The sequence below is a fragment of the Gymnogyps californianus genome, chromosome 10 (assembly GCF_018139145.2).
Source record: "Gymnogyps californianus isolate 813 chromosome 10, ASM1813914v2, whole genome shotgun sequence".
Lineage (NCBI taxonomy): Eukaryota > Metazoa > Chordata > Aves > Accipitriformes > Cathartidae > Gymnogyps > Gymnogyps californianus.
In genome coordinates, this window is record NC_059480.1 from 7,147,797 (window position 1) to 7,173,990 (window position 26,194).

General features: G+C 36.8%; 1 protein-coding gene across 1 annotated transcript in view; it reads left to right on the forward strand.

Moving 5' to 3' along the window:
- CLSTN2 (calsyntenin 2) overlaps positions 1-26,194 on the forward strand; it is a 195,810-nt gene that overhangs the window by 95,786 nt on the left and 73,830 nt on the right. Inside the window, exons 2-4 of the mRNA XM_050902833.1 lie at positions 4,351-4,546; positions 6,287-6,495; positions 13,202-13,351. Of these exons, the coding sequence (XP_050758790.1) occupies positions 4,351-4,546; positions 6,287-6,495; positions 13,202-13,351 (555 nt within the window). The remainder of the gene's footprint in view (positions 1-4,350; positions 4,547-6,286; positions 6,496-13,201; positions 13,352-26,194) is intronic.

Here is a 26,194-nt window from a genome sequence, read left to right on the forward strand (position 1 = left end):
ACAGTATTCGAGGTGCGGCCTCACCAGTGTTGAGTACAGGGGGATGATCATTCCCCTAGTCCTGCTGGCCACACTATTTCTGATACAAGCCAGGAGGCTATTGGCCTTCTTGGCCACCTGGGCACACTGCCGGCCCATATTCAGCCGTCTGTCAACCAACACCCCCAGGTCCTTTTCCGCCAGGCAGCTTTCCAGCCACTCTTCCCCAAGCCTGTAGCGTTGCATGGGGTTGTTGTCACCCAAGTGCAGGACCCAGCACTTAGCCTTGTTGAACCTCGTACAACCAAATGAAACAACATTTGGTGATTGCTGATTCACGTACAACTGTTGGCTTTTATTAACTGTTGATGAAAATGATCAAATGTCAGAGATCCCAGCTTTTCACTTGAAGTTTTCTGTATTCTTGGTGTAATGAAAGCTGAAGAAAAAGCAAAGGTAGCTGTGAAAGGCAAAATAAGCATGTGATTTTTTTAATAACTTCTAAAATTGAGTTCAAGTGAATAATTCTGTGTAGTTGTTAAAGGAGTAACATTGGGGATTTTTATTTCTACTGAAAGAAGTGTGAGTTTTGTTTTTCGTATAAAAGGCAGTAATTTGTAATACAATTTTGTTGATTAAGGTTTATAATCACTAAATCTTGCATTTAAATGCTGCTGAATATGAAACATTGTCTTTTGCAATTTCTAAAGAGTGGAAAGATTTATTGGTTATATTTCAGAAATTATAAACTGTCAATAGCTTTTTTCAGGCTATTATAATTTTTACAGAGGAAATTATGTGATTATTATCCCTGCAGTAGTAATGTATGGATCTCTACCAGAGCTCTCAACTTAAAATAACGTAGGCTTCAAAATTAATAGGTGCTTATGGCTAATGCTAGTCTGAATGATTTGAAGAGAAAACATAAAGCCCAGAGTTTAATTAAAACATGTATTAAAATTAAGCAACTCTTAGTAAAGTTCAGCCCTGCAACCAGAAGATTTCATAGGAAGCAATTGGAAACCCTCAGGATGTACATCCTGGCCCTGGGAGAAGAGATATTTTCCCTCTACCCTGGACTCAATTGCTGTAGGATTTCATGGATGTGCTTCTACCTTTATGTGGTATCACCAACTTATCCCTATTTTATCAACTCACTGCCACCACCATTTTTATGATCACTAAATCCTTCATGCACCTGTTCCCAAACCATTCAAATGAAATGAAGAACAAAGCTTAGTATTTTGCTGTGTTGTCTGTTGCGAGGAAAACAATGTCCCAATTTGCACTCTAATTATTTCAACCTTACAAAGGAGGAGGAAGGTGGGTGGTGCCAAGGTCCTGAATGTGGTGGTTCTGCAACTTAAATGGTGAGCCTGAATAAGAGAGACCCTGTCTCCTTTTCCTCAAATGAGTTACATAACAATACGTATCTAAGAATCCAGTACATAAGTTTGTCACAATTCCCGTTGGCATCATGTGGGTCTGGGGTTAGCTCATCTGGGTTTAAATAAAGCCCTATAGCTCAATTTCATAATGAAAAATAGTATCTGTTATATTTTAAAGACACTACTTGTAATGCCTAGTAGTAGTAGTTCTACATATCTGTAAATGTGTGTGTCTCACAGTGTAGAGGTGGACCTTATTTAATTTTCTGCTTTGTTACAGCTGTTACAACTCTGTTATCATTTCCATTTCCAATATAGTTATTAAGGCACCTTTTTAGAATCATGATGATTACTATACATTTTCATTTTTCACCAGTTAACTCATTTCTTTTGAAACAATAGTAGAATCCTTCTAAAAAAAATTCTTACCTAATTTTTAAAAACATATACAATTGTTTTCATGTGAGTAGGTTGCTGTAGCCAGAATCTGGAAGTGTGTGTGGGTTTTTTGCAGTGTGTTTACAAATATCTCCCCATATCCATGCAGCTGTCATTATTTTATCTTTGGCAAATGAAGATATAAAAGACAAAATTAGAGTTATATATAAAGCTGGAGTATCTAGCATAGGAGCAGGATATAGAGACTTCTAAAATATTTGCTGAGAACTAATTAGAATGTGCTGCTTCTATGATTACTTTACGTCAGGCATCTGCATTTGGAGAGGAAAAAACGATAAATGTTTAGATTAAGGCTGAGAGAACTTTTTTTCTGCCCTGAGCTATTTCTATTTTTTAAGAACAGTAGGCTTGGATGTCTGCAAATGCTGTATTGTTTACAATCAAAGAGTGGATCAATAAAATAATAAACACAAAACACTGAAGTTATGATTTCTGTTGATGGGTTGTGTATCTGAGAAAAACTTTGTTATTAAGAAACTATGAAGGCCACTGTTATAGAACACAACAAATAGTATTTTTGCATTAGAATTCCCACATTTACACTGTTTTTTTTTATTCAGTTAAAATAAAACTGAAATCCACAAAATAATTTTAGATTAATGTTTCATTTTGAAGTTGCAGGGAAATTAGGATAATTTTTTTTCAAGAGTATGTGTGACAATGTTGAGATGCAAACTCAGTGATCAGTGCCCACGATCAAAGCTGAACAAACTGCTTCACTTGTGCTTTGTTTCCTATGCAACAGTTCATAAACATTGTGGAGCCTGCTTTTATGGATATGCAAAGTATTAGTGTTCTTCAGAGTCTGATCCTCAGGGTAAAATCCATTCCTTTTTCTATAGCCCAAATATTTGGACTCATTGAGAGTGAACAAAAGAGAGCCTGGAAAAGAGCACATCTTTTGTCTGTCTTGGGAAACCACACCGCCCTTTCATGCCACTTGAGTGAGGGGTTGGAGCAAGTAAATGTCCAAGCAAATACTTAATGTATTTTCCCAATGCCTTATAATTACTAAAATAACTATATGCTGATCCTGTAAAGACATTCAGAGGATTGATTACAATTGTTAAGTGTGGAATTCATCTGCCTAAATGTCAATGTATATAGCTGAGCTCAGCTTTAGCTCCCATTATAATAAAGGGAAACCTATGTGGTGGTAGTTGAGGGAATATTCTAAAAAGCCTGTATTTATCCTCTAAGTGTACCTAATCGCCACCCTCCCCCCCACCCCTTTCCCATTTTTTCTTTCTCACACGTAATAGGAATTATGAACTCCAGCAGTTTTATAAAGTCACTGTTTACTCTTTTCTGTAAAAATAAACAATATTTTCTAATAGAAAAAGAGAGAGAGGAGCCAGGCTTGAATTAGAGGTCATAGATTCAGAGTTAATTTAGAATTTGGCAGTTGACTCAAATATGGTTGGCAAGGAGATTTCCAAAAGGCTACAACTGTAAATTGGAAATAAATGGAAAAGGATTATGTGAGTGGGAGACAGCTTTGAATCTATAATGCATGTCCCAAGACTGACTTGCTCATAAAAGAGCATGTGTTTAATGTGTCATAAAAATATTTAAGCCACATTGGTCTTTGTATAAATATTTCATTTTTAAAGTTGGATTCTGGAGTGGCTAAAAATGGATTCAGCGTGCATATCCTTGCCATTAGTATGAAGAATAAAAAAAAGGATCACCACAAACTGGGGTTTTTTTCCCCCTTCCAGACTCATATTCTCACAAGATTTTTTACGTTGTCTTTTGTGTCCAAATGAATTTTTTTAGTCCTTGCTATATCATCTGTTTTGTTACATAGTATTCCTCTGAGACAAACTATGGATCTATTATATTAGGAGGCAGTTTGGAGGCAGAGTGAGTTGCTGCCAAGAAGGCATTCATGTGTGAATGTGTGAATGTGGGTGGGTGACTGAGATGTCCAAAAGGGACACTTGTCTGTGTTCCTTCAACTACTTCTCTTCCAAAGTTGATATATGTCTGTAAATAAAGCAAGATATATTTTTGAATGTGCCCATGTTCTGCATCATTAGTTTTTTCACTGTTGGGAAACTAAACTGCAAGAATCTGAACATCTGCTACCACCTGGCAGCTCAAGTGGCTCAAGGAAGGAGTGACAGCAGTTAGAAAAGACCACCTCTAAAATATTCTCTATTTTTCCTTCTGCTATTTTCTTTAACTAAATACAGTTGTCTTAATTTAGCTGAAAAATAATTTAGCTCAACACTGATGTTAGTACCATATCTAGGGAATAGTCTGTAGGGCTTTAAGAAGCCATTTAGTAATGACAGAGGAAGAGGGAAGTACGTGACCAGAGCTGCACTCACCGCATCACGCTGTATGAGCACGTGGCCAAGGGCCCTTTCGGATGTATTATAAACTGATGCCTGAGTCTGTACCTCCCCCATCTATAACAGCATGTGAAATACAAATGAGTGCTAACTTCTCCAGTGTCACTCTAGTATATAAGACTTAGACCTCCCTGGTTATGATTGTTTTATACTATTCCTCACAGGTGAAATCTGTGCTTTTAAAATCCATGGACAAGAAATGCCCTTCGAAGCTGTTGTGCTAAACAAAACGTCTGGAGAAGGTCGTCTTCGAGCAAAAAGTCCTATTGACTGTGAACTGCAGAAGGAATATACATTCATCATCCAGGCCTATGATTGTGGATCAGGACCAGGGGGAACAAACTGGAAGAAATCTCACAAGTGGGTGAAAATGAGGAGAAATATTTTTTTGCTTTGGCATACATTTGCTCTACAGTACAGATCAGATTGAAGGACTCCTTTATATATTGTAGTCAGGTTAAAAGGTAATAACCCAAGATGAACCATTGTTGCAATAGTCCATCCACTTTTTATTCCTTTTTTCTTTTAGAAAATATTTTTCTTTTTTGCCTCCTGCAATTTGACCCATTCTGCAATGGTTCCAGTTGAAGCTTTTAATAGGATCCCTGTTCAAGTGGCGAAATGCATCTCCGTTTTGATTTATTTTTCCATTCTTACTTTCACGTTAAATACATTGACTAAGCAGATCATCCAGGACATGGAAGCTAGCTTTTAATTGATACTTACAAATTCTAAATAGGTTTTCTCTCTGTTCATCTCATTTCAAATGGTAAGAAAAGAGAAATCGTCCTTTTTTTTAGTATGTGCATGTATATAAGCTGCAGCAGTGTTGCCTTTGCACAGTGTGTTTCCGACCTCAGCTTTTGGACAGCAAGTCTCAGAGGAATTCAAATCCTCTGGAAGAGGCAGGTATTGAAGATTAGTAGGTGGTACTTTTTACTGTGGAGCCAATGCCCTGCATAAGCTTAAGTGGCACAGTGCCTTTTTTCCCCTTCAATTCATGAAACCAAGCTCCAGAACATTTGTCATTAAAGATGAATTTAACGCACGTGTAGATGTATAACTGCTGTACAAATTGTTCGTTTTGCTGAGAGCCATTTAAATAAATTATTAGTAGTAATCATTCTTCCTTTTGCTCATCCAGGACACATGACAACTAAAAATTTAATTAGCTCTATAATGCTTGCTGAACTTTTTCAGGATATTTAAAAAGAATACACGTTTAGAAGGAAGCCTGCAATATCAAATAACCATCAAGTCACAGAAACAGTTTTTGCTTCATAGTATTAAATTTTATGATGTTTTTCCCTCACGTGTCAGTTACAAGCTAGTACGTTCCACTTGTGGAAAATTTTGGTCTAATCCTGACCGAATGAAATGTGGCCCATCAGGACCAGACTTTGTTATGCTTTCTTGTAGTAATTTGTATAGTAAACCACACACTAAGCTAGGCTGTCTGGGGTCCCAACCTTTACTACTGGCTCTGCCATTGATCTAAAAAGTCCCTTCACTTCTCTGTCCCTCTGTTATCTTGCCTATTTGCCAGATAGCAAATTCTTTTGGAGGAAGGCCTTTAGAGTTTGCTCATTAAATACTAAAGGACTGTTATTTTTGATCCTCAAAGGTTTACGTGTACAACGTTGTAACTAATTAAAGCATTACATAATGATAATCAGCAGAAGGTGAGAGGCTTATTTAAGATTGAAGAATGTTCATGAACTGACCATTTTTAGGTAGTGAATATGTAAGACTACTGTAATTCTCTTCCTCTTTTTTTGTTTATTAACCCATTTTACACTGGAAAGATATCATTGACTTTCTGCTGGGGTCCATTTTAAGAGGCAGACCGATTTTAATAGGGAGCACTGTGAAGCCCTCTCCCTACAAGCTGTGGCACTAGGTAAAAACCTAGTGCCACATTAAGTTATTGAATTGGGCAAATTAAACATAGAAATTCAATAATATCTTATTTTAGCAGATGTTTACATATTTTTCTAGATACGTTTTGTTAGTCTTTTGAAGTGTTTTGAAAACAAACTGTTAGTGATGTGTCATGATAAGTTAATTTTTCTCTTTGATGTCTTTATTTACCTATTTTAGGGCAGTGGTCCATATCCAGGTAAAGGATGTCAATGAATTTTCACCAGCTTTCAAGGAGAGTGTGTATAAGGCCACTGTGACAGAGGGAAAGATCTATGACAGCATACTGCAGGTAGAAGCCATAGACGAGGACTGTTCCCCACAGTATAGCCAGATCTGCAATTATGAAATTGTCACAACTGATGTTCCTTTTGCCATTGACAGAAACGGTGAGTATGGAGAAAGAGCAATTGTAAGTTCCAAGACAGATAGCAGTGATTTCTGTAGATAGTGTAATTACCTATTGATACTAGCTGGTAACCTGGCTTGAGTTTTAACTCAACAGAGTAATCCTGTTCTCTTCTCTGAGAATGAAGGAACCATTACACTGGGAAATGCCATCCCTTTTACATAAGATTTGGTCAGAAAGTGCCACAGTGGAAATTAAACCCCCAGTTTTAGATGGGCAATATCTTTCTCTGTCAAAGAGTCACTCTGTCACTCTTAATTGTCTCAGATCTAGTTTCCCATCCAAGTGATGGCATTTCCTAATGCAGCATGTAGCCCTACCTAATAGGGTTTATTCACTGGTTTGTAGCTAGTCCCATTCTTCTGAACTTTCTGGAGCAGAGTCTAAATGTAGAATTGACAATATTCTGGATAGGTTTATTGATTGTTAAAACTTTCAGGGTGTGGGTCCGCAGATCTACCCATTTGTGGTGCTTCCTGAAGCAGATCCATTATTCTGCAGTATGGAAGAAAATATGCTTTGGAGAAGTAGTATCATTTTTTATGGTTTTAGATTCTAGTTGGTTTTCTAATGTATATAATATTATAAGAAAAATAATAAACCATATTGAGTTTTCCATATACAGCAATTTTTTACCTTGGTGGCCTTGTCTGTCAGCTTCCTGCTTTTCCCAGTCAAGTTGTCACCAGGGAAAAGCACAGAACTTGACACCGAGTTTGGGAGACATGGCTGGGCTGCTTTAAAAATGTGTTGAAGATCCTCCCTCCCATTCTCTGCTTGCTTCAGACAATACAAAATAGTAGCTTTGTCTTTCAAATACTTCAGCAGTTCCATATTGGCATCACTTTCTAGATAAGAGTCCTTGTTATTGATATTCACGTGTGAACACTTGTGCAGAAGTTCAAAATGGGAATTCCTGTGCTCACAGAACTTGTTTCCCCAGAACAAGCACCCTGCGTGCATGCCCAGCAATGCTCTGATTTATCTTTCCTAACAGAAGCATTTAATCCATGTTGTATGTAGGAGGAGAATAGTCTTTGGAAGTTAAATCTGATTTTTGGCCAAATTGGAAATCAAAAGCATGCATGCAGCTACTGTTTTCTCTAAGCGGTCATTTTCATGTTGGGATGTTTTATAAAAACCTTTTCCCCTATTCAAAAATTATTCATCTTTATTTGTGCAGTTCTTGCACAATGTGCAGCCAGGCATCAAATGATAATAACCTGTTAGCATCAATAAACAGCAAATGACATAGGGGAAAAAAGCTGTCTTGTTATAATACATTGGGAGGCAAGTACACTACATAGGAGGTATAATCATAATGAGTCTGTTTCTGTTTAAGTAAATGAGGTCAGCTGGCACAGTAATCTTTTGCCAGAGCAATTGCACAAAGGATTTTTTACAGGAAGTGGGCATTTGGAAGTAGATGTTTGCGTGCAATTCGCTGGAAGCTTTTCCTCTCTATGGATTTTTTTCTAATTGTGAGATTTCCCATGTTTCTGTTTGAAACCATTATTTTTCCAGAGCTCCACATGATTTGCCAGTATGGGGCTGGTTACTTACACAAGTTGCAGGTGGTTTCATAATTTCATACCAGGTTTGTGACAGATATCATGGATAAATAATACACTGAGATTAACATGATACAGAGCAGACATTTCTATTGCTTATGCCTTTTCAGCTCCTATCACACAGTGCAGCTGGCTCATGAGTGATCATGGATTTCTTACAGTCAGAGGCATGATCAAAAGCATGTGAAGTGTCAGGAAACTTTGGTTACATCTTTGTCCTCATGTGTCTGGGACCTGCCTTTCAGCAAAGGCAATGAGAAAATCATTGATTTAGACATGACTTTAAAGCCTGCAGTGAATAATTGGTAGAAGGTTGTAATACTTGCAGTTTCTTGGTCATTAATTCAATTAATTTTTTTTAATGTATTTGTTCACTAAAAGCACAGTGCTGCCACAATCAACAGTAATTGCAGTCTAATTTGCAATTTTTTTAGCTAATGGTAATTGCTTAAACCCACTGGGATTAGAGACAGAGTTAGAATAGATGGTTACACTTTTATTTTGTGACAGAAATATGTTGCTTAGTTCCAACACATTTCACTGCTGAGAATGTCTCTCTATGCCATCTGATGCAAATTCTTTGGCATTGTGCCCATTTGTGTTACCTATAGGATGATTAAAACAGATGTATGAGATGCCTGGGACTGTCTGTTAATACTGTGCTAATTAGGGTTTTGTTTATAGGTTTTTTTACCCACTGTGAAAAACAAATCTAGGTTCTTGTGTCTTCTGCAAGTTACGATTTTTTCTGCTTTTCAGTAACATCAGTGTGGAATTTCATTGCTCAGAAAGAGTATTTAACCAGATGCTTGGAATCAAATCTAAATGTTGCATAGGGCCCCAAAAGTAGGGAGTGTGTGAGGAAAACATGCCATTATCGGTCCCAGATGGTGGATTTCTTTCACCACCAATCCGTGAAACTAACCACACACACAGGCCTTTAGAAAGATGAGCATGCTATTCCATCAGCTTTTTTCTTTTGGCAGGTCATTGTCTTTTTAGGTAAAACTTATTTCTTGTATCTAGATCAATCCAGGGAGCATTTTGTTGTCTTGAAAAATTATATTACACACTGAGGAACATCTGCAGAAAGGAAGAGAGAACCCTCCAGACTGTAGCAATGCGCAGTCTACTTCACATCACCAAATGGTGTGAGGCACAAGTTGATAGGCACCCAGCATTGGCACAGGAAGCAGCATTCAGCTCTGGTGTAGTTCTTGTAGATTTTCATAAGTTAGGCACCTTAAGGTAGGTAATACAAAGCTTCCCATTTACATTTGGTGACTTTGACCCTTGGTATGTAATTTTTTTGTGAATAAAATAATATTGTGTTATGAAACCATAACACTAATAAAATTGACTCTTGTATATGATGAGCCTAACTTGGAAGGTAATGAACTCTTGGTCATAAAATACAATTGTGTAAAGGCAAAGGACAAATTTATGCTTTGCTATGTAAAGAACTGAGACTAAAGGTGTAAGATCTAATATGTTTTAAGAGACTTTTGCATGCAGTTTAGTCTAGTTGTCTTCTTAGCAGAGAATCCCAATCAAGTGAGTTATCGTATCAATATTGTGTAGGCTTTTTTCAGGTAACAGAAAAATTAAACCACAATGCACAGATCTGTTGTAATGCCAGCAGAACAACTTTTTAATGCGTTTTCTGCCTTCATTTGTCAGGGATCATGGTCAGATGATCAGAGAATTCAGATATTCTGTCACGGCTCGGACCTACTCTCATCTCTAAAATGGGGATAACTATATTTGCTACCCACCACTGGGAAGCACTTCACAAATACATGTTCAGATTGTTCAATATGAAGACTTTGCCAAGAAAGGTTGGACTTTTGCCAAGAGAGGTTCGACCAGATGATCCTTGAGGTCCCTTCCAACCTGGTATTCTATGAAGATGAGTTACTGACGTAACTGTCCAGTCAGTACAGGTTCTATCAAGTTACATATCTTAGAAAATAGATGTGGACAGGATCTCACAAGGTCATCCTTTACAGCGCTGAGATCTGTGTTAGGAGCTATGCAAACTTCTTATTGTCAGAAAAGTAGTGAAACTTCATAGTTAAGCATTTGCATGTGACTTATTTATTAAACCACAATTTCTTTCCATTATTATTGAAAAATGCACCTTTTTGACAAGGAGCAATTCAAATCCTTCAATTGATTTATGGTCAAATACAGCTCCTGGTGGTTCTTGGCAGCTGGGAATGTTGAGCTGCCACTCCTATAAGCAGACTGAAGTCAGAAGCCACTCGTAACAACACTAGCCCTCATCTCTTGTAAGAGTTAGGAGGTTCAGTTTTACACTTCTTACACATACTGGAAGTAAGGAGTTTAAGAGGGAATTGCCATAGTAAATTAGTCAAGTCTTTCCTCGTTCTTGTGACTGCTCCAAAATAATATGAAAGACAACCATAAAAGAGGGAAGTCTGTATCAAACTATCCCCAAAACTGACCCTGAAGAAACAGAGGTGTAAATGTGTGTGTCCTCAGGCAGGAATTTTTATATTCCTGTTGTCACTTACCTGGTTTTTGTTTTTTAAATCTGTTATAGCTTTGGATATTTCCAGGAAAAGGCAGAGATTTAGAAAGACTGAAAAAAAAAAATTTTATGGCCTGATTGTGAACTGTGTAGAAAAGTACTTACTTCTCCAATTAAATTTTTCTTTTTTTAATGCTATCGATTACCTTTTTGTTTATGGGTGAGATGTAAATAGAAATTCTCAGTCTATCGTCTCTAAAACTTTAATTAGTCTGTATTTATAGTGCTTCCTTTCTGTGTCTACTTTTTAATCATATTGATTAAATTGTAAAATAACAAAGAAGCATAAAGCATCAGAGGTAACAGAAAAATAGAATAATTAGGAAATCAATAAACTATTGAGTAACATCTGCAAGACATCCAAATGACCTTTCAGAATAACACCTAATAGTCAGAATCTTTGTAATCTAAATCTTAAGAGACCATAATGAAATATAAATCTTGGAAGACAGATTTAGTGAAATGCAAATATGTTGTAATGATTTATAAATCTTAGAGGACAGTTAATGTGCCACGCAAATTCTAGCAGTCTGCTAATGTAGATTAGACAATTTTGGTTTCTTGAGAATTATCTCTGCTGATCATGGACTAAAATAATACCAAGGAGAACCAAATAGGGAAATAAAAAGATTCATGTAAGAAATAATATAATGCAGAAAGGAAAGAAAAACTGAGCAGATATTAAATGAATAAGTATACAGTGGCAGTTTTTCATTAAATCCTCTTAGGCAGGTACTAATCAAGCAACTCAAGATAGTAAAATGGGTAGATTAAATTGTTTGGCCAATTACTAACTCAGAAATAATGAAGTAGTTGATATCATTATTGCAGTTGCTTTTGTGATGGGAAGAGCTATCTACACGGTAGACTTGAAAATGCCTGGCAAGGTGAGGTGCCTGAGAGAGAGAACCAAGGAAGCTGTACGACACAGTACTGTTTCCGTATTAGCCTTCAGCAGGTCCTTCTGCTTCTCCATTTGAGACATAAAATTAGTGACAGGGCTTGTCCCCCTCTGTGCCCTGCTCAGAAAGGGAGGGGTAAAGACTCAAAGTCAACAGAAAATGGGGTATTGGGCCTGATTTATAGCTGCAGATGTAAGGGTCTATTTAAACCACAAATTTTGAACCGGAAGATGGTGATAATTGCAAAAGCAGCCTTCCTTCAGGCCTGACCTGAAAAGTTTTGCGTCAGTTTCAATTAAACTACTAAAGTTGGCTTTAATGTAGTAGTAGTCAGAAAAGTGTTGGGCTTTGACAATATAAGGAGTGTGCATCAGAGAGAGGCACCTGCTAAAATTCTTTATTTGTCAAACTAATGGAGTTGTAGTGAAAGACTTATTTAAGACATTTCTTTTGTCTGCTTTTGCCTGTCTCATTCATTTGAATGAAAAAAAAAAAAAAACCAACCCAAAAAACAAAGCCCACACCCAAAACCTCGAACAATGCCAGCATACCTAACAACAGATACTTTAACCAGCACCTATGGGAATCAGATCACTGTATTTGACTAAACTCCAGGATCTGGGTGCTCCCCATTCCAAATTTAGCCCAAACAACTTGATTTTGCAGATCCATGCTTGAAAGCAGTTGTTATGTGTAGCATTGATCCAGAGAAAGTTTGTTTCTTGAATTCTAGAACAGACATTCACATACAAAGAGATGGTGTAACAAACAGCCCTGAGCAAAAGAGTGAAACATATTAAACAGTCTCAAGTTTCAATTTGAGCAAGAAGTGCATTTCAGTGGAAACGGACAGAATTAAAATGCTGAACTTGTTTATTACAAAAACATACATTCTGCATGGTAATCTTCCAATCTTGCAGGAAGTACTCTGAGAAAGATCTTTCCATTTCCTTGTGGAAGTTGTGATGTCTTTGTTCCCGAAATAGGTAATCTGTCACCTTTATATATGTGTCAGGTTCAGCAGATAATCTCTGTTGTTGCTGACTTTTATTTTCCATGTGGTACTCTGTGCTGTCATATCAAATACTGCTAAGCGCTCTAATGTGGAAGGTGCTCCTGGGTCTTTTCCTATTTTTAAAAGCCAGGGAAAGGTATTAAAGGGCTAAAAATCTCTCTCACCTAAAAGGTAATAGCTTTAGGGAAAAAAGGAAGATAACTTAGTCTGGGGAGATGTTCAGCACTGGATCTCAGGAATGTGGCTGCCATGTTAAAGCAGTGTATTCTGGGAAGATGTGGAAAAGGAAGTTGCACCTACCTATACTTACATTTACATCTTACATGTATATCTTACATTTCAAAATGTAACTGCTGATGAGTCTTACAGTCTTACTTTAGAAAGTGTTGTTGAGCAGATGTTTTCTAATATAGACATTCCCATATTATAACCCTAGCATCTTATGTTTGCTTAAGAACTTCTTTATTTGTCTGCTGGATTGAAAGAAAATACTCCTGTTCCTCATAACTGTCCTGCCTGTGGATGTCCCATGCCCTTCGAAGAGCTTTCTGGTCACGAAGGCCTTGATTAACCAGGACCCAGATGTTATGGTTTGTATATGCTTAGCCAAGAAGTAATTTCTGAATGTTATATTGAATCTATAGGTAACATCAGAAACACTGAGAAACTGAACCATGATAAACAGCACCAGTATGAGATAATGGTAACAGCTTTTGACTGTGGGCAAAAACATGCAACAGAAGATGTCTTAGTACGAGTTAATGTCAAACCAGTGTGCAAACCAGGCTGGCAAGGTAAGGTTTAATAGTTTCTATGGTTTTAATTTTTTGTTTAAAACTCTTTTCTTTGGTGTTTTCCCTCCATCTCACGGCAAGGAAACTAGGGTGGTTATTGCAGTGGTATAGAAAACTGTTGCTATTTCCTATGCTTACTTCGTTCCAAGTTTGTTAAAAGAGTGAATAAGAATCCCATGCTTGTTTACATTTGCCATGTTTCTTCTCTATTCAGAACAAAGAACAGATTAGAAAAAAACCGAAAAGACAAATTTCTATTCTAATCAGCTATCTTATAATTCAGTCTGAATATACTGAAACATTAAAAAAAAGCTTCTGATTTGCCTTTCTCCTCCTAGTCCTTCAAATAAAACTTTTGAAGCCACCATAACAATGTAGTTTCCCCATGTGTGCCAGAGTTGTTCAGATTATCTTGTTCCGGGTACAGAACTGGGCTTTCATGTGCGTGCATGCATGAGTCAAGGCACACTCAACCAGCAGTGGGAGTGAAAGGGATTTTTTTGTCCTGATTACTGTCTTCATATTGAGACATTTCAGTAGGAATTGATTTTCTAAAAAGATTGTAAGGATCTACGGTCTACTCTGTCTAAAATGGAGAAAAACGCAGCTGGCTGTACTAGGAAGGTAGATATGCCACAAATTATAGGGAATCGAGATGAAAATGAGGGCTGGATTAGGGACAAACCAACTGGATGTAACCACATTATGCAGATGTCATTCAGGACTAACCTGACCTTCATAATTATAATTTTTAAAGAGAATGATTGAGAAGGAAAAAAAATCAATTTGGCTGTTGTACTTGAAGGTAAATTTGCAAACTGACATTTAGAAGGAAAAAAGGTTTTCTTTGTAAAATGAGAAGCCCTGGGACTTTGTAATGACATGTGTGCAATATCATGATTCCATTTTCACAGTCCTCACTTAGAGCAGAACCACATTTTAATTTTTCAGGGATGTATTAGTTCCTCACCCACCCAAGTATTTTGAAGAGCATTTTTATTAAAAAAAATAGAATACCTATGAACTATTTCCACATTTTCTGATCTTGTTGTTCAAAATCCCATGATTTATTCTATAAAACCAATATGGTCTCTGTAGAAGTGTTCTGTTTTCATTTTATGGAGTCATCTCAAAGAAATTAAATACTCCCAAATTAGCTTGGAATTAGTATTAAAATGGGTGCAATTGTTGATTTTTTAAAATTTCCATATTAATTCCATTTAAGTATTTTATTGATTGAATAATTTTTGCAAAGATACCTTACTCATGATGTGTTTATGTTGTCCAATATTGTCATACTTATTTCATAGTTCAAGCATCAATTATAGGACAGATGGTCATTGCTGGTCCCATTAGGTGGGTATAGGCATCAGGTAGCCAACAAAAGTAATAGAAACAACCTCAAATAAGGTTTGGGGTGGGGTTTTTTTTTGATGCTTTGTTCATCTTAGATCATGAAGTTTTTACAAGATATTTAAGTTTTTAACGAAAAGCTGGAATTCAGCTATTGTTATGTTATGCATGCAAAATTTATTCTCTTCTAGAAGTCAGAGCTGTATGTGGCTGATGGTTTGGTTAACACTAGGGATTTAATATGAGAGGCTACCAGCTTCATATTTTTAGTGTGATGGTGAGAAAATAGACAGGGAAAAGAGCATATATAAAGCAACAACTCTTAAAAAAAGAATGCAATACATAAGAAAGTTTAAAGCAGCTTGTCTAAAGCATCTCAGACAGGAAAGGATGTGCTTTGATAGCATTCATTATTCTTGAATTTGGGCTTTTTGTTTATTTCTGTGACAATTTGGCACAAATATCCTTTCTGCCTTCTGATCTGATAAAGTTTTATGATGGGTCTTTATCATAGGCAAGGTAAAAATATGAAACGGCTCATTATGTTCTGCTCTAGCATATTCCATGCCATTCCACATGGAATTGTACCTTTCCATCTGTCAAACAGGTGACTGCTTCACTGGCATGTCTCCAGGTCAAATGGCACAAAGTGCAAGTGGATAGAGTTTGCCTACTCGGGATATAAGGTCTTTGGGTAAACAATTGGGTAGATATGACTTTAGTTCTTAATTACCAAGTCATTAATTAAGATTTGAAAATGAGCTACAACATAATACTTCCAGAAATTTCTACATTTGTCGTAATGAGATTTTTTAATATAAAAATATCTTATTTATATAACATATTTATATAAAGTATCTTAATGAGATTTTTTTTTAAAGGTGAAGATAATCACATAGGTGATGTTGTTTTCCACTTTGAGACAATATCTGTAAAAATTAATTGTTGCTAGGAAAAAAAAAATCAAATAAGCCAAACTTACTAATAGTATTTCCAGTACTTAAAAAGGAAATCTGGAGACTGGGAATGGAGGATATTTATAGTGTTCTTTCTTCCCTGTGTCTGTCACTCTGTGACCTCCCCACAAAGAGGAAGCCAGCAGGTATGCCCCATCTTCTTTGAAATAATGATATATTTGAAAAGATTGGATGACTAAGGGAGGTACAATAATGTTTTGCTTGACAGAAAAGATGAATATTCTGAGCCTTTGGTTATAATATAGAAGTTGCCAAAATACGATATATGATTTTTTTCTTGTTCTTCAGTGTTAGCTTGAACAAATAAATACTTGGAATTTCAATTTATAGCATTGGCAGTTAGTTCTTAAAAGTTACTGGCTTTAGTAATCTGAAATATTGTGCAGTTCTTTCTGTGGCTGTTGTGAATAGACATTGTAGTAGTCTAATGCAAATTCAGTGTTAAAAATTTCAGTGCAGTAAATTTCAATGCAGCTGCCCTTCAAATAACCTCCATTGTGCAGGGGTGGGACGGGGAAGAATAGATTTACATAAAACAATGTACAAAACTATTCCTGTTTCTAGAGGCTGACTCCACATGACTGACATGTATAGCAGAGCAAATAAGACTCAACAAGCCAAGGTGCTATCCTTTAAACAATATTCCCTTGGGCTAATAGCATTTAAGTCTTCATTAAATCTAGGAGCTACTTCCCTACTCTTTGAAGATGGACATTAATATACAATCAGCAAGCATTCCCACACAGACATTTTCAGCAAATAACAAGCCTCCACTCTATTAAGAGGCTACTTTACAAACAAACTTGACCCAAACTGACATCAAACCATTCTGAGCAGACGGCTCTGAAATGTTATTAGTATCCTAAGCAAGCTAAAAATGTAAGTCAATAAACTGAATTAATTCCTAATCAGTTATTTTAACTGGAAAGTCTCATTAGTGAGTTTTGTCAACTGACTTTTACAGCTATGCTACAAATTCTTTTCATGCTGTGTGTTAATTTCCATGATTTGCAAACAATGGAGTGATCACTTACTGCCAAGTAAGTACAGAGACTAAATTATAAAGAAAAGCTAGATAATAGTATTTCTGACACCATAACAGGTAGATTTGCAGTTGAAGTTATTTCTATTTGTTGTTTAAAAATTTTTTTAAACACAATTAGTGGGTTTCCATACTAAGAAAAACCCTATTATCTTCAGCACATTCCTTGGGGTTCTGTCCATTCCTCCTGGGCTCTGCCTTTGTTTCAGTTCTATGGACACAGAGCAGATGCACTTTTTCCTGTAGATTCACTTCCAGTGTGGTTCTTTTCACTACAGTAGTTTTAATGTCACAAATATTGATTTCTGTAAAGTTACTTCTGCCTTATTCAAAGCAGGGTAGACAGACTTCTAGCAACACAGTACTAAATATCCATATGGTATTTTCATTAAAAAACATGAGGTGAAATAAGAAAGAGTCAAAAAACTGTAATCTACACCATGTTTTCTGTAGCTCATTTATGGTACCATAATATTGTCTTTTCTCGCTTCTGCTACTTTTAGGAACAGTCTTCATAAAACTGAAGAAGTTACTGTCCCCCCTAGTGGGATAACAAATGGAAAATATAAAACAATGTGCTGAAAGATGCAAGATAGCAGAAAATTTAAAACAATTATTCCTGTACTAAGCTCTCTGGTGAATGATGTACTACATGGGGCGAAAATAAAGAGGAGTTTAGCCTCAAAAAATGAAGGGCAGAATCACGTCCCCAAAAACTTAAAATACGTTTTGAGACTGCTAGAGGTCTGCTCAACTATTGACAATTAAACCAAAAGTCAGGTTGTTCCCTAAAATGCAATTGATTTCAGACAGGAAGCAGTTATCAAGGCATAAGACAAAAAAGCTCCTCTAAACCAATCAGCTGAATACCCCAATAAAGTATCAGAGGACTCTGCCTTTTCCAAAACAAACAGGGAAAGTTGAATGTGTTTCTTGGGGAGATAAGTATGTAGCAAAGACAATAGTCCAAAGATTAAAAGTCACATTGTCTCCTCTGACCAAAGAGGACTTAATTTTTTTCTGCCAAATTTAATATGGCCCTTGCATAAGCAATGCTCACTAACTTCCAATTTAAGAGAAAATTAGGACTCCGATTAGAAAACAGGATTTCACAGCATCCAGCCTGAAGTGTTTTACTAATTTGAAAAGATTTCCTACACTTATCTTCAAGTCCTATGAACCCATATACACATTTAACCTAATTACCTGAGGTAGCAATATAAAGTAGAAGTTCCTTAAAAATTCATTTAAAAAAAAAAAATGTTCCTTAAAAATTCAATGACTTTCCACTTAGTGTTTGCTTAAAAATGGTTTTGAAATAAAAGCTTCTCTTAGTTTATTTACCTAATAGACTATAAAAATATTTAATAAGAGTAGTTAATGTACCAAAGATATTGCATGTTACTTCTTTTTAAGGCATGTAGGGCTCACTAAGGTGACCTAGGGCTTTGCTACCAGCAAAAGGCACATTCTTACCGCCTTTTTAATGTTGAATAGTCATTCAGAGGCCACGTACAGGTCAGATCAGCTCGCCTTTCCTTCTGAAATATAATCTTTCTTTTGTTCAGAGAAGGGCAGGACCTTCTCTCTTATAGCAGAGTGATCTTAGATCACTTTTGAGTCAACATACTTCATAGATGCTATTTGAAGTAGAAGCTGAGTGATTTTAGAATGGTATTCATGTGGGTTTTCTAGTAAAATCCAATTACAGAGGAAAACCAAAACTATTTTGGCTTTTGAGCTGTCAGTGCTTTTAACAAGGAGCAATATGATTACTAAAGCAATTGGTTATTTGGAGGAGGGTGGTCAAGTACAGAAACCTTGCTTATGAGAATAATATTCCTAGTCGTCAGGAACAATTTTAAAAGCCCAGATATTTTCTGCAATAAATATAAATCAATTTCTATTCTTCTTGTGCACATACCTAGCAGTTTAAAATGCAATGCTTGTGTTGTCTTAGCTATATTTACCCATATTTTTAAAAATGAAATTTATTACAAAGCAGGGAGCCTTTATGCCAGTCTAATCTTGGAGCTGCGGTGCGTGCATTAGCCATACATCCTTAAAACAAGGTAATCATAATGAAATGCTTACATTCAGCTATTACCTTGAATGGCACCATTTTAGTAGAATACCCACTCTTTAAATACCCATTTCAGACATTTGAAAATTAATTGAACTTCTGAGTACTTTTCATTTTTGAGCTCAAAGTTTACATAAGTTCATACTTGTTCATGTACTTGTATCAGCATTATTTTTCTTTTGTTTTACTACCAGACATGTTTAGAGAAAGCAGTCATACCTGTTTCAATCTAATTTTTATGATTTGCTCTCCTTTCCTCAGCAAGTTCTGTGTATGTATTACAACTAAATACGTCTTTCTTGAACACTCGAGATATGGTGTTTTCACATGTTTCTTTTTACCATAGCTTCTTACTGGAAACACAGTGCTTTATATATTCCAAGACTACCTTTCTTTTGCCTGGCTATATCAGACTGGTGGCTCATGGACATGCTGTTATTGACTGAATGGAATCAGCTCTTTTTCCATGTGTCATTTTTCAGTGATGACTCACCAGTTTGCTGAAGTTCCTGAGCATGAACTGGCACTTTGTATCATTACTACAAAGCAATATTTCTATAACACCAGTTCTTATGGTCATCTTATTCTGTGCTTGGAATATCCTCTTTCTGTATTGCCTTCCAACATAGAATTGCCTTCCAGTTTTGTCGCTAGCAGAAGTAATTAACACAGTCCTGGTTTTGTGCCAAGACTGTTAATGGAAATATCAAATAACAATCCCAAGGCAGATTCACAGGGATGTTTACTAGTTACTTCCCTGTGTACCATGAACTTTACATTTTCAGAGTGACCCATTATTGCTCTCTCTCTAGGCAGTTCTGTATATATGTTACAATTGAAATACTAAAGCCTGTCTTTTCCATCTTAACTGATGCAAGGAACCATTCGTTTTAGACCAATTTAACTAGACTTTTATTTCCGTATACCTCTGTGAAAGTTCACTCCTTTGTTCACCTTCCTGCATTTACAGCTACAAAAAAAGTCTTTCCTTTTTTTAATTTTCACCACAAGATCTCCATGAGCTTCAGTGGGGCAGTTACCATTTCATTGAGAAATTTCTTACCTCTGAGATGTAGCTGACAGCTGGTAGTTCCATTAACGTTTCCTCTGCTCAAAAGTTAAAGCACTACAGGATATCCAGTTAGGTTTGAAGCTTTTCCCTATGATTTTTTTTTTCCTCTGCATGTAAAAACTTCCACATATTCTTACACCATGGGCTTAAAAATTGCAGACTTTCCACACAAGTTTTGACATGCTCAATTCAATTGATTTCAGTAACTAGTCCACGTAGTGTTTCAGAGTCTGTCTTTTGGAATTTGAGAAGCTCTTTGCGTACTCTTCAGTAGAGAAATCCCTTGGAATACCAGGATCCAAACACTAGTCACAGCCCTTGTTCTCCAGGATAACTAGGAAGCTGCCTCTTCCCATAATGACATCTTTTTGTGGTGGTTTGTCCTTCTGAAAACATTGGAGGTCTCTAACCACACCTAAACTTGGTGTCAAGAAGCAGCAAGAGCAGGGCTATTCCCTAAAGGAAGGCAAGCCAGGAGGCAATTTTGATAACAGAGCTGGCAGAGCCTTCATCACCAAGGGCCAGCCCCTCACCCAACTGAGGTGAGGGGGACAGACCCGGAGATGGGGGCCAGGTTCAGCCAAGAGGCCAGCTCCTCAGGCACGTTCATGGTTGGGAGGCAGGTCCCAGGAAGTCAATCCATAGATGAGAGTTAGGATCAGGTCACTGGGCATGTCCATAGTGATGAGGCCAGGCTGTCAAGCCAGAAAGCCAGTCCATGGGTTGACTTCTGGATAAAGGGACCCTATGGCCAGAGCTGTGGCTGAGCTAGAGACCAAAACCCCTGGAGCATCATAGGTCAGGCCAGGATTGAAGGGCTGGGGCTGAGCTTAAATAGAGCTCCTGGCCCATGGGTGCGAATGGAGGCCCCAGGTGAGGCTTACGGGGGCTTATTAGTGCACTTGGGGCTCTGACACCCAGTTTGCTGCAGGAAATACCTATTATTATTCAGATGCAATCTTACAACAAATAATAGTTTAACCTATGCTGTTGTTTCCTATTTTTTAGATTCTTATATGTTTATTTTGCATAATTAGGCACCATTAGGGCTTGGGGTTTTATCACTCGATGGAATACTCAGTGTCACTAGTTCAGGCACAACTGCTATTCCATTACGGTTCACTAACTCCTACAACAGCAGACTTTACCACTATCCTGCAGTAGTCCAAATTTCTGTGTCTTTTTTGTTGTTTTTTAAACTATCAGCATGCTGCAGAAAGAAAAGGTGTATATGGATATTTCTTTATGCTTATGAGATCTGCATTCAAATCTCTTAGCAAACCATGGTGCCTTAGCAGGGCTTTGGAAGTTAGTTTGAGTCTCCTCTTTGCTATGGAGAGGCTTTAACTGGGTCAGGCTTCGTGATTATCATTTCCTTAACAAATCAGTCATCATATTTAACATGCTTAAATTTGTACATGGCGTCAGATTTAGCAGTCCTGTCATTTGTGTGTTACTAGCTTGTAGATTAGCTGTCAAATCTAGAAATGTTTATTAGGGTTTTTTTTTTATTTTGTTATATGACTAGTGGTGCTGGATGCAAAACGATCTTTTCTCCCTTAAAAAAAATGAACAGAACTTTAAAGATTATTTTGCAGTGGTGGTTAAAAATATTCATATTTTATGTATACAGGCATATGTATGTATGTGTATGTATATATGTATTCATATATATGTGTGTACATATGTATATTATATACACATATATGTTAATTTAAAAATAGGGGGAAATATCATTTAATACAAAATATCCGAAATGGTATTTATGTGTGTTATTTATGGTATTTGTGTGTGTTATTAAACAGATGATCCATTTTAACATTAATGAAATACTTTTGCCGTGGTTTAACCCCAGTCAGCAGCTAAGCACCACGCAGCCGCTCCCTCACTCCCGACCCTGCTCCCAGTGGGATGGGGAAGAGAATCGGGAAAGAAGGTAAAACTCATGGCTTGAGATAAGAATGGTTTAATAACTAAAGTAAAATATAATACTAACAATAATAATAATGAAATATAATAATAATAGTAATGAAAAGGAATATAACAAAAAAAAAAAGAAGAGGGAAAAAAAAAGAAAAAAAACCCAGTGATGCACAATACAATTGCTCACCATCCGCTGACCGATGCCCAAGCAGCAATCCACCCTCCTGGCCCAGTTTATATACTGGGCATGACGTTCTATGGTATGGAATATCCCTTTGGCTAGCCTTGGGTCAGCTGCCCTGGCTCTGCTCCCTCCCAGCTTCTTGTGCGCCTGCTTGCTGGCAGGGCATGGGAAACTGAAAAAATCCTTAACTTAAGCGCTACTTATCAACAACTAAATAACAGTGTGTTATCAGCATTATTCTCATACTAAATCCAAAACACCGCACTGTACCAGCTACTAAGAAGAGAGTTAACTTTATCCCAGCCGAAACCAGGACAACTTTAAAATTAAAATAATAATGTTAACAATTTTGTTCACCTGTAATCTGTGTCAAGAAACAGCATTCAGAATTTCTTGAAAGGTCTGTTGCAAGGCTGAGATTTCCTTTTTTGCAAGTAAAAATTCTCCTTTTTCAGAAGTTTTGAGGACTGTTAATCAGGAAACGGGGGAGCAGAACAGATAAGGTGATTGCTTTCTGTGTCTTGGGGTTTTGTTTTTTTTCCAAATAGGAAATCAAAATCCTTTGAAAAGTTTGGTTTTGTTTTTTTTTTTTAGATTGGCACAATTTGTAAGTCCATAAATATAGAGAAAATGCTGCCCAAGAGAAAATATGCAGGAACTGTTACCCTGTGTGTGTGTCACTAAAAAATCCTTTATCTTTGGTTCAAAGTAGAAATTCAAGTACCAAAGTATGTTCATTTTGGAAATGTCTTACAGCTATTGATCTTTCACATGTGGAGAATGCCTAACTGTACAGCAGGTATTTATTGAGGTGGCTGCAGCATATGATAGTCTGGCAACATGTGCACTTGCCAGTAAATTCACGGTGTTGAAAGAAAATTGTAGTTTTGTGAGGACAGTGTACTGCTTTTCCAAATATCATTGTACAGTATCTAGTGCTGCCTGGCTGCTGCTTTTAAGATACAGGGAGCTTCATAAATCATGAAAATAAGTGTACTTTTGGCAAAACTAGAGACATTTCTGATCTTGTTTGAAATGCTTTGTGTATACTGATACTTTTATTTATTCTAGATTGTTTCAGATTTTCAAATTAATAGAGAGGAAAATGTTTAATAAAAAAAATACTTCAGCAAAGCTGTGAAGTGTACAACTTAAAAAAAAAAAAAAAAGCAGCATAATAACCTTTAGCCAAGTATCTAGCCTACATAGATAGGACAGATGCGAAGATGCGGTAGAGGAAACAGAAGATCTACCAATTACATTGCTCTGGGAACCTTATGTTCCAGCTGTTATGCAGAGATGCTGCAGAGGCTCACTAATAGCACTACATAAATTTTATCTTACATTTAGCTGCCAGGATGCACATCTTCAGTCCAACATGAGAGAAGTTTTGCATTTCACTGGCATAGTAGGAGTTGTGTTGCAATTATCTTTAATTACCTTGCCATCATTTTTAATGTCATGAGGTAGAATCAAAGTTCATGGCCACACACATGTAGGAGGAGACATGAATCAGGTCATACCTTCTCTGCACATGTGAATGCCATACTCCTTCAAGGCAAAATCAGATTAAATCATTCTTAGTGTCATCAAGCATTAGAAATGAATTAAAATATAATACACGGATCACAAGGAAAGAGAGTCATGTAAAAAACTGTTAAGTGTAGACATCAAGGAAAGACTTTATATTATCCTTCTGTTAAAAGGAAAATTTATTTAGTGCATTGGGATTTACTTTTAAAGGTTCAAAACATCACTGAATTTTGATCCGTTTTGATCCTGGAATAGTTTAAGTATCTCAGAGATCGAGATCCAAGTTTACATAGTTGTTTTATAATTGATGAAATCTGAACCACAGACTTGACGTTGTGATATTTACACTCTAAAGTTGTTATGTTGTAGGTATGATCCAGCTGGGGCTGTCTTATATTGTCTGGAAGACCTTTATACCACAAGTGGCAAGCAAAAGCCTGTTGAATTAAAAAATCCAAACAAAGGCTGTCTTCTGCAGGACTAAACAGGGCTAGTTTTATTCAAACTTTTCCCATGGGATTAGACTTCCCCCTGCCTCTACCGGGGAGACGGTGCTTACCTTTCTAAGTTTGCACTGTAATGTGGTGGTGTCTCATGACAGTTTGTGTCAAAGGAGGAACCATGTTGGTTGAGTTTAGCTAATCTAGCGCAACCTACCATTTCAGATGGGATTATATATCTTTTGACTGTTTGCATGACCCTAGACATGAGTCACATTTTAAGACACAGTTTTTAAATATCTGAAATTCAGAGGCTTTTGTAGACTCAGGTTACATAAAACTCTTCCTCTGAGTCAGTTCTAGAGGACTTGAAAAAGTGCCACCACATTCCTGAGGAGATGGTGCTGATCTTTTGAATGTGTCCAATACAGGATGTTATTCTGGGAGAAAGAAAAATAACGATCTTCACCACATTCAAAATCAAATGAAAGACTTGGGTTTTTCTCACAATAAGCTCTTCACACTGCCACCACTTCTTGTTGCTTGTCCTAACTCTGTGCACTTTCCAACATTACTGACTTTATTGGTGGTGAGATAACAGAACGTGCTGGCCTCAGCTTCAACACCTCTGGGATGCTGAAATGCCGTGGGGACAGGTACTATATAAATAAGCCAGCTGATTTGTATCAGAGCTATTGCTACCTTTAAGGACTGTCCTGCTATCACAGGATTGTATTATACTCCAGTATTGCCTCGTGCCTGCCTGGGAATGCCTTCTGCATGGAGAGGGACTCCTTGGCAGACTTCCTAAATCTGCACTAAGTCAGTGAAAGAAGTGCTAGTGGGATTTAGGATGAGGATTGGTCTATGACGCTGCAGGGGACCAAGGTACAAAGACACTAGTTCAAGTCTAGTTGATGTTTTACAATTTAGAGCTGAGAAAAATGTGAGTAATTTAGAACGTTCAGGGTTTATGATCTCTGGGTACAAATTACCATTTCTGCCAAGCTGAAAGGTAATACTGTGAAATGAAACACCTCTTCCAATCCAAGGGACATTCATGTGGCAGAAACAGAGGTCTTCCATTATTCTTCCTTGTGAGTATTGGCGTGTTTTTTATAAGACATTCTTCATATAACTGGAGGTGAGTGTGCAGTTGCGGATATTTTACAGTTAATAATTCAGTCACATCTCACAAACACTGATGAATATTTTGCATCAGTGCCGGTTAATTTGATATAGCTGAGAAATGAAGAAGTGGCTGAAACCTGAAAGCTGCTGAGATAGAAATGTTTCAGATACATATGAGACTCTCTTTATTTTTCCTTTTGGGTAGAGGTATATAATGTTTTAACTGGTGAATAAGAGACTATAAAGATCATATATTCATATATTACTAGCTTGTATACAAACCAGCGAATTATTTTATTTTTACCTTAAGTATCTGAAAGAATTTGGTGCTCTTGTTTGACTGGAAAAATGTTAACCTCGAGTTTCTGGAATGGATAGGGAACAGATATCTGTTATTGTAATGAGGTACTTTATATGATACTTGAAAGTCTAAGGGAACTGTTTAAGTTGACAATTGCAGACAAATTATGCAATACTGCAGATCAAATCTAACTTAATATGGAATGAATCGGCTGAATATTATTACCTGAAAATTACTACTGAAATAGCAACTCAGCTGATGTGTGCACAGGCAATAAAGTAGTCATAGTTGTCTTTTAGTCAGTGATGTACAAGTCCTAAAGATTTTAGTAAAAATAGATACTAAACATACTTTCAGAATGTTCCATGAAGTTTAAGCTTCCTCTTGAGAACAAAATGCTACATGATTACCATTTGGATTAAAAATAATGAAGAAAATCTGAGAATTTTGAAATGCAGATCAGTGTCTCAGCATCCTATCTCCTTTGTCTGGACTCTGGACTAATGATTGCTCTACGTTTCAAAATGTTTGCATGGACTTTCAGATTTTCTTGTAAATTTTTAATCCAGTTTAAGATGGTGGGAGAGAGAGCGCCTTTTTTCAAGCATTCTGAAAATGAGGTCTGTTGAAAAACACCAAACTCCTTCACCTACTGAGTGCATATATATATATATTTTATTACTTTTCCTTCCACTGATATTTAGAAAGAATGTCTCTGTCCATTTGCTTTAAGAGATTTCATTGACTGCCAGGACCTAGCATTTTTCCATTTATGCAGTCCTCTCTTACCTAGGACTAAAAAAG